The 19,429-nt window shown below is 41.1% G+C and overlaps 1 protein-coding gene across 2 annotated transcripts in view; it reads right to left on the bottom strand.

Moving 5' to 3' along the window:
* The window catches only part of TMEM108 (transmembrane protein 108), a 171,836-nt gene that overhangs the window by 72,860 nt on the left and 79,547 nt on the right, over nt 1–19,429 (bottom strand). For both annotated transcript variants that reach the window (XM_049817056.1, XM_049817057.1), the window contains exon 3: nt 15,615–15,696. In XM_049817056.1, the coding sequence (XP_049673013.1) occupies nt 15,615–15,654 (40 nt within the window). In that variant the 5' untranslated portion in view covers nt 15,655–15,696. The remainder of the gene's footprint in view (nt 1–15,614; nt 15,697–19,429) is intronic.

Genomic DNA, 19,429 nt, shown 5'->3' with positions numbered 1-19,429 from the left:
AGATCTTCACCACAAGACCACAGAACAGTAGGGCATACAGTTCACTCGTAGACATCCATCACCTTTGTGTTTGTAGAGCACCTAAACAACAGGTTCCTGGTCCTTGCTGGGGTTTGTAGAGACTTTTGGGCTGGAAATAGGAATACTGAACTGCCACTGCCCTCACTAGAACATTATTACAACCACAAATTCACCAATGATTGTTTCCATGTTGTGTTCCTTGCTGATGCTGACGGGCATCTCCTGGAGACAGCAGCCTGAATGAGTGATGGACAAAGCTATGCATCTCCCCTTTTCCTGCTGAACAATCCTACCACGTTCCTATGACAACCAGCAGTGCCAAGGTCCTCTACAAATGAAAATGGGGTCAGAGAAGGGGAAGAAACCATGAGATTGATGCAGTTCATATGCAAACTTGCCCTAGAAGCAATATCTTAACAATCTACAGTGCCTGATGAATGCACCATAGGGTAGTAGATGTGCTTAATGCATGTATGGCAGACAGGTTGAAATTCTCTGATGCTGAACAATGGGCAAATGGATTAAGTAATGGAATAAAAATAAATTAATATTTTAAAACACTGAAATATGTAGCTAATTCAGTAGACTGTGAGGTACCTGTCTCCCCTGGAAACATACAGTTCCCAATGTAAAACTCTTACAGTTTAATATAAGTGACAAAGCCACAGACCTGTCATGAAAATACACCCTCAAGAGTGGCCAGAAGCACTACGAATGGTATCAGTGAACCTCTAATGCGGGTACTGATTTTATACATGAAAATGGCAAAAGAGGTGCTTATGACTGGTGATTTATGTGTTCATTAAAAAACTTGTCCTTCAAACCAAACCCTGCAATTCATTGAAATTAACGGGGTCTTAAAATTAGAATATGTATTATAAATTAATGCATTTTTGATCTCATATAATGACAAGTATAATACTATTGGCATCCTACCTTTCCTGCATTAAAAATACTGCCTGCTGCGCTAATACGTATCGGCTTACTCAGAAAAGCAAACCTAAGAATGTAAATCTCTAAAGCTCATTTACCAGAGGCTTCCACAGTATTCTGCCATAACTCAGTTCAGAACTACCAGTTTTGAATTTTCTAAGCCTGAGAAGCTCTCAATTCAGTTTCTTGTGCATTTCAGGGCTGTCAAAGTGAAACCATTGCAGCTAATAACTTTATAAAGGGAAAATTTTCTCACTGCCAAATTCATGACCGTTTCCTAGTCTTGCACAGAAGCACTGTAGAAAGTATGTTTGCTTTCTCTTGCATGAAAAAGCAGCCACAGCTGACTAGCCTCACGGAACGACTTCATTTTCTTTCTTACTGCAGCTTTGACATGCAGAGAACTGCATTGATCGGAGAGCAACCTTCCCCACCCTGGCTGGGTGAGCTACCCTTGCCTGCTCCGCTACCGCCAGGTAGTTTCCGAAGGGCTTGCCAGCTGCAGCAGGGGCAGCTCTGCCGGGCTCCTTCCTCTGCACTTCACAGGTGCTAAGCAATGAAATCCATGGACCCGCAAGGCTGGGCAGGAGTTAAACGTCCGCAGCTCCTGTGAGCAGGAGGTGGACGGCTGCAGAACCGCTTGACACTGCGAAGTGGAGGGAAGAACTCCCCCTCACTGATCCCGTGACTGAGAAAACTACACAAGCTGAAGGGCCTTTCCTAGCACGATTGTCTTGTTATCTCCGAGTGTAAAAAACCCCCTCTTGGTTCCTCGCCCTACCAAGTAAATTTGTTTGCTTCCCTCTTAGCACAAGAACTGATGGACGCAGAGGAAAAGCTGAGTACTGAACATGAAATAATGCCTCCTCCATTGCCTTTTTTTTAGCTTGCTTTTCTCCACCTCTCTTTTCTACAAAGCACACCTCATGATGGAAGCTTCCAAAACAAGAAGACAGCACCACAGGCAAAATCAGAATAGGCGATTTTCCCCTTTTGTTTTTTTTTCAGAAGTCTCTTTTACAGACGTTTCCATTTGTGGTTGCCAGGGGCTCTCAGCAGCAGGAAGGCTGACTAAGCATTGTTATGAAATGCCATTTTAAAAAGTCTTTTTATTAATATTTTCCCCAAATTTATTTGTTTCAATAGCAGAAGATTTACTGTGAGGTTTAGAGTTATGTTCAAAATCCAGGAACACGAAGGATGTTGAAACTATGCAAAAACGTATTGCTTTCCAAAGTAACATTAATAATACATTTGTAGATATTGAGACCCGCTCTATACTAGTTGAGACAGAGTATGGATGTAATGTATTCACAAGCACTGTGGATAAATCACCTTGATAAATTCTTCATGCTATAGTGTAATCTCCAAAAGCTCTCTGACTGGTAAAAATCAGCCTTGCTGATCCATCTGCGATTCTTCTCACTACCTTGTTACTCATCTGCCAGTGACAGCTGGGGTTGAAACAACCAATGTCTTTAAACATCTGGCACCACAAAACAGCTTTACTTCACAAAAGAAAGTCTTGATTGTTTTTAAAAAATACTAACGCAAAACTGCATCCTCCTGCACACCTCTCCCCCATGTTTCCCCTCAGCACATCAGATCACACTTTAAAAATATACTTATCTGTGCTTTGGTTCTCATGAAGACAGTAGTCAAAGCTTTTCAATAATGTCTACTTAATATTTAAACACATGAAATAGTTCTTCCAAAATTATCAGTGAAATGGACATACTGCATGACAGCAATAAACATCACAGTTCTACTAACAGCCAAACTTTGGAGAAATACACCTCTATAAGCTCATGCATTACTGTAAAAATCAACTGTAAATACTACTTTGATGATGCAAGTACTGAGGTAAGCCAAATGCTTGGTCTGAGTTTTATTCCCTTGTGAATGCTGCTGCGCAGAACAAACACATACTGATGCATCCTTTATGCTAGACCATGGGCTTGGCAACACACTACTTCTATAAATACAGTCATTGAACAGGAACAGAAACTCTTGTCACAGCCAGGGACAATATGCAGTCCAAAAAGCAGGACACACAATATGCAGTTTGGAGATACAGCAGGACCACGTGTGATCTCCTCCCTTCCATGGATATGAAGCCTGAATCCCTTCAATCCATGGGACAAAAGAGGCTTTACACTTGCCCATGCCATGCTGAAAAGCGTCACCTCTTCTAGACCTAAAAATTTCACCTTGAAACACTGAAGATTGAGACTTCCCAGTCTCCCATAAATCATGAGGCAGCGAGTAACAGAGACTCTATCACAACTTTCCTGCATTGTCTGAAAAGCAGAATACCACTTGTAAACTAAAATCTGAGAGCAACATGTCCCTACTCCATAAATCTCACATTTGTGATTAAATATGTTAGGATAGGTGTTGGTAATGTCATAATCAAACACCATCTGATTTCCAAATGAGTATTTGGATTCATGAATTCATTTGGTTCATCTCCCATCCTTTGACATTTTGACAGCAGGCACCTGAGGGTGCAGAGAATGTTCCCTATAGGGAACACATCCCTTTGAGGATGAAATGTAGGATTATTCAACCAGGAAATTTAATTTTAAAAGACAAGTACTAAGAGACAGATTTCTTTTTTCAGTCATTCTTCACACTTTCTGTAATAATCCGAATACTTCTAAAAATAAAAGCAGAAAGATGGCATAACCAATGCCTGTTAATAGAAAAATAATTGGCTTAAATGAGGCACACACTCACATGCACAAAAACTAAATGGCCCAACAATTCTTTTGAGAGTTACAATATTTTTAGCCATATGGTATTTCTTATTAATTGTTATAATTACTAACTAAGAGCCAAATGTATGCTCAGCACTGTACAACACATCCAAATAGTGTCAACCCCTAGCCCCAAATGCTTACAGTTCAAAAGATATGACATGTAGGAACAGGAGATACTGATAAATGCAGCGACAAGAACAACAGTCCAAGGTCTCCCCGATATTAGGAGGTGGATTGGGCCTTACTCTTGCAGCTGCATGAGGAACATCCCTCCTCTGAGAATGACAAAATGGGCTCTAAGCCTTTTCTCCTCCACAGAGTCAGCAAAGAAAAAGAAGCAAGAAAAAGGGAACGTGTTTTGAGGCTTAAAAATCCACACCGGCTCTACAACATATTTTGGGCCTTTGGCAGTTTATGCTAATTGAATGTAACCCTCAAGCTGTTCTTTCTGTGATGGGGCTGCTCTGGAGCACAGCCAGCCCAGAGTCCAGAGAAGCACAAGCTCCTGCACTGAACCGTGCCGTGCAGCTTTGGGTCACCACAGAGCCTATGAACCAGGAGAACAATGCTGAAAATGTTGATGCACCAGTGAAAAACACTGTGGCTCTGGTAGGAGTGAAGCACACTTAACTGGATGTCCTGGTTTGGGCTTGGTGCTACAGCATCCCCACAGCTCTCCCTACTGTGGGATTTGCTGCCCTGCCTATTTTACTCAAGGCCAGTAGCAGGGAACATGCACGGGAGGGGGCAGTGGCCTTCTCAGGACTGCGAAGAACTACGTGAAGTCACCAGATGGCATCATCACCTTCTGCAAGAAAGAGGGATATTTTCCATACTGGGAAACATCCATGAAGACAGGTGCCTTGTAATAGAGAGAAGCTTATTAGTCAGGAACATTAAGAGTTGCTCCCCATAACGATTCAGACCAAGACATTTTCCTCAGAATTGCCTTTGATTTCTGAAACAGATTTTCCTGAAACAAAAGCTAGTCAAGTCTACATACACCGCACACCACTCACCCCAGGTTTTCTCTGGCTCTGTGAACTACAAGGAGAGAGGACCTTCCTTTTTCCTGTAGAAGCTCTTCCTCAGTGTACACTAAGTATTCTGTCTTATGCTGTCTCCAGTCCATCCGTCTCCACCTCAGAGGCCAGAGGATTTGTATCTGATTCCCTGTCAGTCACATACATGCTTTGCAGTGACTTTGCAACTAATGGTCCCAGTCATAAATGTCCCAAGGGCCAGGAAAGATGCACTGCAATATGCACAGCTGAGGCCCAGGGTCTTGTTATTCTTATCTTGTAGATGATCTCTCTCCTAAGGGATTGCTTTCCTTGAAAAAAAGGCTGCCAGTGTCCCTTCCTATTATGCCGTAGCAACTACTCCATTCCTGCACATTCTCCTTGTCTGCTCCTGGGAATCGGTCTTAGAGCATCCTCCTTCCCTAAGCACCTATTGCTCTTTCTCCAGCGCAGGCTTCATCCTTAATAACTTTCAGGGCACTTGTGTGCAGCACAGACTGTAATGTGATTAACTTTATGCTTCATGACCTCAGCGTTAAGAAGTTGGTCCCAGGGCAGGGATTTGACATGAGGCTCTCAGGCATGTACAGGGCCTTGATCAGAAAAACAGCTCTTCCTTCCTGAAATGGCAGAACAAAACAGCTTTGAACTAGGTGAAATGGCCAGTCACTCTAAGGAAACAACACTGCCAAACCCGAGCACTACTGAAGTGAAAGACATAAAACGGGAGATAATTGCTCCATTCTACCTCCAAGACAAGGCCAAAAGATCACAGGGTTTGAAACCATTTTCTTTCTCTCCCTATGCTTTAAGGCACCGAATTAACTCTCCCTACACAGATACAAGTGGTTTGCCCTGCAAGCACACTGTTGTCCATTTATTAGGTGCTCTCATTGTTTGTTATCTTCACTTTCTTCTCTCTGACATCTTAATTGTGGTGCCTGTATGTTAATTGTTAATGCCCTCAGCAATGAGAAGCTGTGATACTGTAATGAATTCATAACCTCTACAGGAGCCAGTCATATCTAATGCTTTAGAAGAAGTCATCATTCTCCTTCCCATGGGATGCTAACTTCAAGAAGCAGTGCCTTTTTCAAATGCATACAGAATTAGAAACTTCACGTTAAAGTACTGAGAGCCCCTCACAGGCTGGCTGCAAGGGAATTCCAGCAGCAACAAAGCCCAGGGATTTACAAAATGGACTTATAATCTGGCCAGAAATCATGCTGGTTTTCACGCACTTTACACAAAAGTACTGTCACTAATACTCCATGGTTCACTCTGAAAGCCACAATGAAATCTGATGTGAGGTCTTGTGTAAGTGCACAAATTTTCAAACTCTTTTAGGTTCTCCTGCAATGGCTCATAACTGCTGATGGCATTGGTTATCAAGCTATTTAAGACCAATATTCCTCAGGGATGAGAGGGAATTGCTTGTTCCCTTTCTAGCAGTAAGGAAGGTCCATGGGTTAAAGACCACAATGAGAGAGAGTCTGTTGTATGGTCTGAACATTTCCATCTGAGCAATATTTTAGCTTTCTATGCAGAGCATGCTTTATTCTCTCACAGGACTGGACACGTGATTCTACTGATGATGGCAGTGGCTTGAAAGATACCTGTGTGCACCAGCAGTCCAGAGTAAGAACAACAAACAGTATAGTGAATACAAAATATGCACCCAATAAGTTTGATCAGCATGTGTTTTAGTGGGTATCTGAAATACACCCACAGATTGCAACTATACCTGCCATAAGAAACTAATATATCTCCTTTCTTAAAAGGAATATCCAGTCATATCTCCCTCCCCGCATTGTTTCCTTCCCTGATGATCCCTTCACTAAAAGGATACAAGAAAGGTTTCTTTTCCTTCTTCTCCCAGCAGCTGGACTCTGTTATAACAGAATTAGGAAGCAATGTCTTGTGAAAGCTACTCCGACCATGGCAAGCTGCATGGCAGCGTGAACACACCAAAAACAGCCTTTGTGGACCAAATGCATGTGGGATTGCATAGAAAGGACAGAACACTCCTCCTAGTGCATGAGACAGATCAGGTCATCAGCTGTAACATTTTAAATTGGAGACTTAAATTAATTGCATAATTTCACTGGAACCTAAATTAATTAATTAACGTCTGCACAATGCTGTGACTAGTACTGAGTAAGAAGCATTTGGTACCACTACTAGGAACTGTAAACATGCCCTTGATTCAGTGCCCCTTCGTTGTTTTTTTTTTTCCCCCTTTCTTTATAGCTTGGACTTTGTAAGCACTGATTATTATTCATCAACACTGAAGCAAAAGACTTATGTTCTGCACAGTATTACGTAGTTTTGAAACAAAGTCTGCTGCCTTACTTTAGGAGAAAAGGGATCAGGTTTTCCAAAGTATCTTGGCACTCCGTATCAGACAGACACGCCTTGTGCAATTCTTAAAGGCACCTGCAGAAGTTTCCTACCTAGCCACCATGAAGATAGCAGGTTAACCTGCTGAGGTTCTTAGGAAAACTCACCGAGTGCCCAACTGAGTTATTAAGCATTTGCTGATTTGGAAAACCTGCCCGCATAATCCTGTCCTTGTCCCTGGATGTGACAGGACCCTGGTCTTGAGTGAAAAGAGTAGCTCAAGAACCACATCATCATCACAGTAGAGCAGAAAAGCTCAGGGATGGGAAAGCTGGCGGGGTTACCCTGCACTATTGCTTCAAAACTGGAGCGGTGGGTTCCTCCCGGGCACTCGTGGCACACATTGTAACAGACACACCAGCCAGTGTGGGGACCCAGCTCCTCCACCCCAAGGAAACATGGCCTTGGGGCTGCGGTTCTCTTGCCTTCTCTAGCTGAAGGGATGTGACATGCTATAAACTTTCTCTCCTCATTTCCACAAACCTTTTTGAACCTAGTAGAGGGGTGGTTTTAAGTTACTCTAGCAGGGGTAGAGTATTTTTCTTGCCAAGGTCACTTCTCAAACATCTTTTGTGGGACATAAAAAAATATCTTCCTTTTATCCAAGAATAATGTGGGGGAAAAAAACATGTGAAATGAGACTGTGGGCTTTTTCCAGACCTTGGGAGCACATCCTGCCCTTGAGGTTTCAGGCATTGGAGGATATACATAGTTTAAACTAATAATGTACTACAAAACAATACATTCATACCGATTATGCATAGGCCTTGATTTGTCAAGGAAGTTTTGCAGATGCCTATCTTCAAAATAAAGACCAGCCGGATGCACTGCTTTGAGAAGCAATGGCTTTATTCCAAAGGCTAACGTAGATGATGTTTCACAGCAAGTTTTTTTGTGGTGGAGTTTTGAAGTCTTTCATTGAGTTGAATGTGCTTAATTTTTGGCATATGCTCAAGTTCTGTGGAGATCTATTGTAGAACTGGAGAGGACATCTATATATTTGCTATTTAGAGATGGGACACAGATAATACCCATCACATGCTGCTAAGTTGGATGACACTATGTTTTATATGCATTTCTTCCAGACTGTTTCTACAGGCTGTAATGAGCTTGGTTTTCTAAGTATTTCTTCTAAATTACTTACACAGCCTGCAGTGAGCTACAATGGACACATACATGAGTGATCGAAGCTGCCATAACCTCCACAGTTAGGTCTTCCTTGTTCAAAAATAATGGGATGTAGAGTGCCAAGGGGTGGTTGGAGGGAGAATGGTTCAAAGGCTTTGTAAAAAGATATTTTTAACATATAAAAGTTCCAGCACCTAAACATGGTGGTACAAATATCGCCGTATTACTGATGCCAGTGGTACCTGTCCCTGCACATGGCAGTTCATGCATGGGGGAATATCAGATAACAATGTATATGAAGTATCTAACAGCCATTTTCTGTCTTTCTTGCAGGAACACTGTCACAGGATAATTCATGGACATTAGACACCAGCATGCGTGCTCACATAAAAATTTTCTTCTGTCAAATTACTGGAATGCAGTCCAACAGCAATTCAAGCCCATGGCTAGTGGCTGCTGTAGGAGCAGTCTGTCTGGTGCTAAGAGCTCTATTTACAGATTTAACTGCCTTTGCTGGATTAGGGCTCGACTGCAATATTGTCAAAAACATACCAATGTCTCCTAGGCACAGCCAGCAAGAAAAGAAGGCTTTGGGGAAGGAAATAAATGTTTGACAGGATATTTTTGTTTTATAATGTGACATATCAAAGCAAGCTGGGAACATGAAGGCTGGGAATAAAACCCCAATCCTACTAAAGTCAATGGGAGTTTTGCCACCGAACTCAATAGGACCAATATTTCATGGTCGCTAGGCTCCTATCTGCATATCACTAACATTTCTTCCTCCACTTGACTTGACACTGTGTCTCAAAGACACACACATGAAATTGCACAAGCTGCTAAGTCTTTGTTCCTGAAGCTTCATTTCTATTAGAGATGGATGAATAGACATTTGAAAAGGAAAATCAAGAAAAGTCAAACTTGTACTCCTGTCTATTCACTCTCCCTCTAAATCCTCTCTCTCAAGGCTTGAGGCAAACAATACTGAATCTAAAATAGAAGATTAGACAGATACATTGTCTACAATGGGGATTGCTTCAGGTCCAAAATACAAATAATTCACAACATAAGATAGGAATAATATTGTGGATTCATTTTTGACCTATCAAATTATTGTTTTAACAAGACAGAAAGGAATTTTAAATCAAATCCTCGCAGCGTTTTCTAACTTGGGTAAACATCTATATTTATATGTATGTATTCAATATCTACTGGTTTTCTAGCATAATGGTCATGGGCATTGTTACCAGAATGTCCCACAACTGGTGTGTGAATGGTTGATGAATATGAACACTGGGAAGTTATCCATGTTCTCATTAATTTTGAAAAATCTACAGGGTTCTAGTGTAAATACTACCAGTATAAGCATTAAATTGAAGGTATTTAATGCCAAGAACATTATCAGACTATCAAATGATATGTGCAAAGGCACAAATTGCTCGCTTGCCAACAGAAAAAGAAAATATAATAATGTAACTGTCTGTTGGCTTTTTATCCCAAATTCAGTGTCAAGAACTTAAACCATGACCTGAAATTCTACAGCCCCAGGCCTATTCCACATCTTTCTGTGCTTCAGCAAATCTGCAAGAACCGTGAAGAAGTTTTCACAATATGTTAATTGTTTGGGAGGGTTGCTACATCTTAAATTTGTATCTGCTCTTGGCAGAACAAGGCAGAACATCCCCTCCCCAATAGATGTACCTCAAACTCTTTAATGAGTTTGTGCAATCTGTGAAACACTACCCAACCGTAATGTCTTTAAGGGCAAGAATGTTCTTGGAACCAGCAAATTTAAAATAAATATTGCAAACTCTTCATGGGAACAATCTCAGGTTTGGAATCACAAGAGCCATCCAATTCACAGACTTGTGCTTATCCATGCAACGAGCAGGAACACGCCCTCACGTGTGTGCAGCTGAAATCTCACTGAAGGGCACATCAAGGACACTGGAGCCGACATCTGATAAGAAAATGCATATTCAATTTAGTTTCTTTATAAGGTGCATCAGTTTGCTTTTAAAGCTGTCTTTAAAAAGGTCTGTTTTCCAGGAAGGGATCACAAGATGGAAAGTTGCAGCTTCTTTCAAGAAGGCAAACTTTTTTGCTGAGAAACTGAAGCAACAACCTTTAATTGAATTCTGGGAAAAGCAAGTGTTGATGGACTGCTTGCTGTGAGCTGCCCGATGGGCAGTCTGTTACCAAGCCACATGACTCTCAAATACAAATGCTCCAGCCCAGTGAGTATCCCAAAAAGCTTTGTACGTGAAACACTGCATACCCAGAGGCTGTTTACCTTTCTAATTTTTAAGCAAACCAGATGGAATCTGTTGCTGGATAACCATTCCCTGCTGCTCTCTTTGCTCAAGCTAACACCTACCAGCCTAATAGAGCACAACAAAAACATTTTCTTTTCTCTCTGCAAGTCCTTGTGAATGGTAGGAAGAGACTCTCTGCTGGTCTGTATCAAGTGATCCCCAGTACCTTTAAGCATACATCAGCTGTACGTTTCTATCGCATGGATTAATTATACATAGCTTGTGCAAACAGGAGAGCCCTCTGTGGAAGCAAGCAGGCTTACTTGTGCTAAGGACAGAGTAGCTAGTGGTCACAGGATCAGAGGGTTTGATGGGAGCTTTTGAAATCATCTAAATGACCTCTGTCTCCCCTGAGAGATGTCTTTTTTCCATTTGGTGCTTCAGTGGCAGACTAAAATCCTCCTGACTAGCCTGTTCTAGCATTTCAATGTCCTAACCTGCTAAAGCAGTTTTGCCTGATGTCTAATGTTAAGCTACCTGCTCTATAAATCCATTTCTTCATGTTTTATCTACTACTATGGGCAGGGAACAGGTTATTCCCCTGCTGCTGGTAGTAGTCTTTTTTGTAGTGTTACCATACCTCCCCGCTTGCTATAAACGAGCCATGTAGAACTGTATAAATGAGCCATCAGTGCACACCACCTTATTAATACCTCATAATTATTCAGACAGTACTTGGCAACAGAAACAGGGGTTGGTGGGTGTTGGTTCCTATTAGAAGCAATAGGCATTAGGAGATAAAGCTGCTCAGCACCTTTCAGAAGGCACTGAGAATTGGGTCAGGAATTTGACAAACTCACATTGCTTATCAAATATTTATGAAAAGAGGGATGAGCCCCAGGACTTGCTTCAGACTCAAATGGAGCACTGGCTTGTGCTAACCCATTCTACAGGGTGAACTTCATGGCACGAGACTTCACCGAAAGGCAGGCAGGCAGGCTGCCAGTTAAGACCGAGGAAGGCGAGCTGCATCCACAGTAAGGGGAGACGAGATTTGTGACAGCCCGTGTTACAAGGCATGGCCACTCACTGCCATTTTTGCTCAGTTTGCTACAGAGAGCAGTGCAAGCCTGTACAAAGGAGACTCTTTCTATTGATATTACTGGGCATTGTGCCAGGCCCCAGAGATGAAAGAGTGATGCTTGGGAACGCACTAAGTGATAATGGCATGAAGAAACACTCGGACTGGCGTTTATTTCCAGATGCTATGGTGACAGGTCATCATACAGACACTGGTACTGTAAGTAAACAGAAAATAAAAGTCCTTCCATTTTTCAGGAAAATAATGTCTGAAGAAGAAAGTCTTGTATACAGCTCGTGCGCCAAGGGCTTCACCAGTTACCTTTCTCCACATTTTTCTCAGTTATATGCAACTTGGAAGCCCTTACTGAACAGTGCACGCATGGTAGATTATAATGTGCATGTTTTATGATAGAAAATGCAGACATATTGTGGCTCATGCTGTAGGGCTTAAATCATTACATTAGGTCTTTACAAAAAATGGCGATCGCTCAGCCTCATGGGAAAGGCATTTGCATCTTCATCATTACAGAGGCAACAAACTTCATCCATAAAGATGTGCCTAGAACAAATGGCAGCAAATTGTGGACACATGTTTTGCTTTAATTGGTCCTCATCAACTCAATCTAGCTAGTGACTTCAAAGAGCTCTCACTAAGAAACCTCTTCCAAATTCTTTGTTTTAATCTTTTTATGTTTTCTTTAAATGTCTTACAGATTTCAGATTAAATAGAATCTTTGAAGATACAGTTTGAAAGCAGTGCTTCTTTACAGTTACATCACATGTTTAATTACTTATTCATAAATTATGAATGACTAGAGGTAAAGTAGCATCGCCCAGAGCCCCTGTCCTGGGCCAAATGTAGCACTGCAGTTTTTACAAAGCCTACCTCTTGACTACTGGGATCAGAATCAAGCCAGCTACAACCATATTCAAAAGAGCAGCTGCTGCTAGTGCCATTTCCACATACTATTCTTGATCGGCATAAATGGATGGAGTATGCTCTTTTTGGAAAGCACAGCAGAAGAATATAGATGGCAATAGACTGATTACATAACTCATTTAAAATTCACCAAAAAAAAAAGAGATGTATGCTACATTTAAAATCTTATTTGGATATGGGCCTGACTTTTAAAAATACAGCTAACAAATCCCACTAGTCTGTAAATCAGACAAATATCTACATAAGCCTCTTCTTCTAGCCCCAAAGCCAAGCAGTCCTCTTGAGTAGGAGGGGTCCCGCTGTCTCAGACACTGCACAGACACAGCTGAATACCGCACAAATGAATAGAGGTGGAAGCGAATACACAGAAGAGTGTAGCCACTACTGGCCCAGTGGCACAGCTGGGACACAACCAAGAGGTGACAAGCCCCGTAACAACACACCAGTTTGGGGATGAAACTACTTCTTCCTACATTTCTCAGCCACAGGCACACTCATACAAGCACAGAGCGAGCACTCTCCAGCTGATCACTCTTTCTACAAAACCCACCAACACGTTGTTCAAGCCATCCTAGTTTTTGACTCACAAGAGTACATACACAGGGCACTTCCCTCAATAGCCCTAAGCCTCAATTAATCGCTCATAACACAGCAGACAGGGGGAAAATGCTGCCACATCAGAGAGGCAGCACCATGGGCCCGCTTGTTGCAGTTGCAGATGAGGAAGGCAGGCAGGCATAGGACATTGGTGAATCAGTCCAAACTAGAACATTCTCTTTTGGCATTTTCTCTGAAGGTTTGGGTTTTTTTCTTCTCTGTATAGTAGCAACAATTTTCTCTCTTTTGTGCAAATGAAACAAGACCATGCTGCAGGCCCTTATAGCATAAAGAACAGTTACAGGAAACACATTAAAGTAATTTCCTCTTCCTTGGTTGCAGAATGCACTCTCTGGAGATTGTTTTTAGTATTGTGGTGTAACTTGGGGAAAAGTGAGCTTAAGTAACACACCTACAGGGCATCTAAAAGAAAACTGATTTAATAGGAATTAAGTAACTTGGTGGATCTTGCCATAGGCTTCTTACAAACCAACCAACCAACCAGCCAGCAAAAAAACTCATTCCAGATGCCCCAAATATCTCTTATACAGCTATAGCTGTTGCATTTGTACATTTAGTACACTTTTTTGCTGCACTCAGAGAATAAAGCAGTTTGCTCATCTGTCAGTAGAAGTAGTATGTTCAGAACCCATCTACAAATTATGTCATGGAGTTCACAATATCATTGCCTGTTCATACTGTATATGTGTGTGTGTGTGTGTGTAGTTTGCTCAGTCTCTCCCTCTTCATTTTCGGTATTCCTCTAATTGCTGCCTAGATCTTCAACATAATACCCTGAAAAATACAGTTTAAAGCAGCAGGGATAGCAATGGGGAATGCTGCCAGGCAGGGAAGCATGGTTAAAAAAAAAATAAAATACAGAAAGACCCAACACTGTGATAGGCTGGATGTCGAGTATACCTCCCTTTTTCCCCCTACCATGTTGGTAGAAATGTAGTCATACAGTTCAATTTCCTATTTTCATTACAATGAACCTCATGTTGGTCCAGCAACTGAGATAATTTTAGAATTTACTATTCAACACGCAGAAATGTGTCAAAATGTGACAAAATATTCTGGGTCCTTAGCTGTGGAAAAACTACCACAGCCCCCACTGCTGTCAGTGGGTTTCTGGTTCCAGTGCTCCTTGAGGAGCTTGTCCCCCACTGCACTCCGGCCAGGCACCCAACCTCTGGAGCCAAAGGTGTGCTGCTGGGCAGGTCATCTGGCACATCTGTCCTAACTTTATGCTCATGAGAGAAAAATGACCTTGGGCACATTTCCAGAGTCTCCCCTCAGATGTCATGAAGACACAGGTGAGTTTCTCTTATGTCATAGGAGAAGCTGTAAGTAAGAATAGGAATGCTAGCCAATCTAGCAAAGCAGAAGAAATCTCTCACTCTATACCCTGATGTCAATGAGTAAAGAAAAGATAGGATATTAACTAGATTTCTGTAACAGTCCATAAAATATTTATTAGACTTAATTTTCACACACACCAATAAAAGTAATAGTCCTTGAATTGCTCATTCCATGCATACTAAGCATGATTTTCTGGTTTCTGTCGTGCTTGGACCAGAATAAGAGAAACCCATACAAAATTGTCTATGAAAATATGTATGTTGAAGTCAGAAATTATACTGAATTGAAGAGACAACATTAAAACCCCTTTTTTTAGATTCTTACTGTAAATTATCAATTTCCTTTGTAAAATATAAGACAGCAAGTCATTACACTTACATTTTGTCTGTTCTTATTTTATTTAATCTCTAAAATTTTGAAAAGTTGTTGCTTGTGATGTTGACACTGAAAATTGTCAATCTACAGAAATGCTTGAACAGTGTCAATACTGTTTTACACCTAAAACCTTGCCTTACTCCTGTGAACAGGGGAGGCAGCCCCCATCTACACAGTCTAAATTTTACCTGAGTCTTTTTGCTGGACTTTCATATCGGACGGACTCTTCTGGAAGCCAAAACTTGGAAAAAAGAAACTAGTCATCTCAGGAAGTAACACAGAATGTAGGTCTGTGTGACTCTGAAGCTCCCTTCCCTCACTCATAGATCTTTTATTGAGAGACCACCACTAGACATGCCAAGTGGGATGGATCCCTTTTGTCCACTGAGAACTAGACAAAAAACATGATTACAAAAATGTTGCATGATTTCTTCCAACCACCATCCTCTGTTTCCACCTCTCATTTTTCTGAGGGTGTTCACAGTTGCAAGGCACAAAAAATCACTTTTATTTTGTATAAGACTGCAGAATCAGCCAATACTTCAACTCGGCTTTTTAATACTTCTCCAAACATCTCAGTTATCAAGATAATTTAACTTCTACATGGTTCCTTCAGATACCTGAAGCAAGGCACATGGTTAAGTACCTCCCTGAATTGTGCCCTGCATAAATGTCACCATCTTATGTAAGGATTTGAATAGTTCCTCTCTTACAGAAAAAAAATAAAATTACTTACTAAACAGTTGGCAATAGAGGACCTGTAAGCTTCTCTTCATGGTATCATGTGGTCCTGCTGGTCTGCCAGTTCATTCATGATTCTGTCAAAAAAATCAAGATAAGAAGAAAATTATTTATTACAAAATATATGTTCTATCGTTATACCTGTTGATTATAAATAAGATGAAGCTTCACAGGAAAATCGTACTGATTAGCAATGGGAAATTGCCTAACTGCACTTTGCTTGTGTTAGCCACGCTCTCCAACAGCTTGACAGTGAAGGGTAGAGCTACAGCCAAAAATGAGAAAAATTCTCAAGAGTATACAAAATTCATGCACTGAGAATTACTTTCATGTTGCGCCTATGACTTGATAAAATAGATCTCACAAGAGTGTTTTTAGTTTGGGGAAAGGGTCCTCACGGGAGGAGCAAACGTGAGATGCCGACACGGCCAGGCAGCTGTGCTGCGCACACAGGGCTGCAGCCTCCTCCCCGAGTCTCACCTTTTCGCATCCCTCAAGAAGTACAAGAAGGAAAAGTCCGCCCTCCTTTTCCAATCAAAATTTCAGTGGTGCCGAAGGGGGGAGATCCCAGACTGTGCTCCAATGGTAGCAGAGAGCAGCTTTGTCCTGGCAATTTTTAGCTTCATGTTAGCCAGCTGTTGTAGCTCACACCACCTCCTGAGCTCCCCACCAGCTACCTGGGCTGCAGCTAAAGCTGTGGCAACTGGAGAACCTTCTCTATGTCCTTGGAAAATTTCTGTTTCTCTGAAACTGAACTGTCTCGGTGTAGGAGGGAATCTCATAATTCTTCTAACTGCTGTCTGAAAATGGGACGTGGCAAAAATATCTGACCACCCCATCTCCTCGCCTTTGCCCACTTGGGAAGTGACTAGTAACATTTTATGTGTCCTCAGATGGTGTTTTCAAACACTCATCACTGATATTTTTCACCTCAGCTTTAAAAATATTATGAAAAAATAAATCCCAATCATGCTGATATTAATTATTCACCTTGTGAGGAAAATAAATGCATAAATCAGAAGTGAAAAGCAAATGTAGTCCCAACGCACTGCTGTGAGTAATGTCTCACAGAGTACCCAAAGACAACACAGCATTTAAGCTCTTCATTCCATAAAAAAGCATTTGGTAAAGATTCATAACCAATTTTGAAAGATAGGACACTGGGATCATCCTCCTAAAATGCCTCTTGTCGATATTAAATAGCATGTAGTATCCTCTAATTTTCAGTTCAATGTAATTTCATCTTCCAAACTCCTGGGGACATTTCTGAGTCATTTTAACATGCTCCCAGATAAATCTTTCAGAGATTATTTAAAATGCAATCTTGAAGACATAAGACAAACAAGTCAAACCGATGAATAACACCTTTAAACTGAATAAATGCTGAGGAGTTTGTGGAAACAGACAGGGCTTTTATGTGGAAGCCTCAGAAGATTGTAACTTTTCTTGCCTGTGTTCTGTAATAAAGGACGCTTGGGTTTTGTTAAATTAGATATAGATATTTATGTACACAAACACCATGGTTTTGGATTCTCCAACGCTTTCCTTCCATTTAAAACCGGACCCTAAAAACAACTGAGTAACTTGCAGAAATGTCAGTATTTACAAGGTGTTTTCTCCTAAATGAAAGCAATCATCTATGAATTAATTTGCTATTTTTTAATCAAAATCAGAATTAGACTCATGCTGCTGTTTGATCAAGAAAACTTGCAGAGGCACTCCTGTTCACCCCTTTCTCTTTAAGGTTTACCAAACAACAAGGCAGACATAGTAAAAAACCTCAGTTTTTATGCATAAATAGACATCATATAGTCTGTTACAGCACTTTCCAAAGATGCATATACAAAAAGTCTATGTTTAGCATCCATTAAAATATTAATAAAAATATATGTAGGAAACGACAAGAACCAATGTAGATTCCATATCCCTAAGGACTCTGCTTGTTAGTTTGTGTCAAAACAGGATTTACAAGCACTGAGCCATCTTAAGTCATAAAAATACAATGGAAAAAAGGGAGAATCTGACACTGGAACCCTAAATCCACAATATTTACTTTGTATAACTTGAACTGTGCTTGGCAACTGCAATTTCATACAGTTTTTGGCTGTAAACCACAATTATTTCATATTTCTCTTCCATCTCCATGTTAATGCTATCCATAACGTATAAAGGTATTTGCTTAGAAATTCTGGTATTGTGGTTCGTCCTGGTTTCAGCTGGGATAGAGTTAATTTTCTTTCTAGTAGCTGGTACAGTGCTATGTTTTAGATTCGGTATAAGAAGAATGTTGATAACACACTGATGTTTTCAGTTGTTGCTCAGTAGTGTTTATACCAAGTCAAGGATTTTTCAGCTTCTCATGCCCAGCCAGCAAGAAGGCTGGAGGGGCACAAGAAGTTGGGACCAGGCACAACCAGGACAGCTGACCCAAACTGGCCAAAGGGATATTCCATACCATGTGATGCCATGCCCAGTATATAAACTGGGGAGAGTTGGCCTGGGGGGATCGCCGCTCAGGAACTAACTGGGCATCTGTCAGTAAGTGGTGAGCAATTGCGTTGTGCATCACTTGTATATTCCAATCCTCTTATTATTATTGTTATTGCCATTTTATTATTGTTATTATTATCATAATTACTTTCTTCCTTTCTGTCCTATTAAACTGTTCTTATCTCAACCCACGAGTTTTACTTTTTTCCTCCAATTCTTTCCCCCATCCCACTGGGTGGGGGGGAAGTGAGTGAGCAGCTGCCTGGTGCTTAGTTGCTGGCTGGGGTTAAACCACAACGTAGTTAAAATAAATGGTATGCTTTTGTGTATATATTTATTTAGACAGCACTCTTAGGGTCATTGATCCTGTGCTAGGAAATAGGAACCAGTGTGCATACGGGGACAGAAACAAAGATTAGCACTGGAAAACTTTCGCTATGTTCTTCTGTTGCCCTTAGTTAGAAGATTGATCTTTGTGACTACATGGCCATAAAATTATACATAAAGAAGTCAGTAAAGATGCATAAACCAAATGTTGCCATGAGTTTACAATGTCTAAATTTCTTCAAAGTTCTCGGTGTGACTTAGGGTGAATAGAATAGAATAGAATACAACGAAATAGAAGATTTCAGTTGGAAAAGACCGACAATGATCACCTAGTCCAACCGATTTAAAATTAAACATGGGTGGAAAACACTGCAATTAAACTTTCCATAATTTTTAATACCCTATTTCTTGTGTACAGGAAATGCATGTAAAGCAAGGATTTATTTTACAGATACTGTAAGGCAAGAGACATTTTATGAGATTTATTTGTATACCTTTGGAAGCCAAACCACACCAATGATGGTTTTCCAAAGACAGAGACTGCTTGCAACAACTATCAATGCTGCACAAAGTTCAGGCAGATGAACAGCCCATAAGTGCCTGAATCAAGACCTGACATAAGAACAGCAGAACCACTGCTGCACCTACCCAGGTGAAAGCTCCCGTGAGACCATTATCCTGTCTTTACCATTAGCTGCTAGCAGGACTGTAGGGAAATAACACGTGCGTCCTGTGTTCGGCTGGGATAGAGATAAGGTTCACAAGAAGATGGGAGGAGACACAGCCAGGACAGCTGATCTGAACTAGCCAAAAGGATATTCCATACCAGATGACATCATGCTTACTATATAACCTGGGAGAGCTGGTGGGGGGGAAGAAGGATCGCGGCTTGGGAATGGGCTGAGCATCAGGTTCCGAGTGGTCAGCAATTGTATTGTGCATCACTTGCTTTATATATTCTTTTATCAGTATGATTGCTATTATTACTTCTTC

Source organism: Accipiter gentilis, chromosome 14, assembly GCF_929443795.1.
Source record: "Accipiter gentilis chromosome 14, bAccGen1.1, whole genome shotgun sequence".
NCBI lineage: Eukaryota > Metazoa > Chordata > Aves > Accipitriformes > Accipitridae > Astur > Astur gentilis.
The sequence above is the reverse complement of the archived record's forward strand: the minus strand, read 5'-3'. Positions and strand labels throughout refer to the sequence as shown.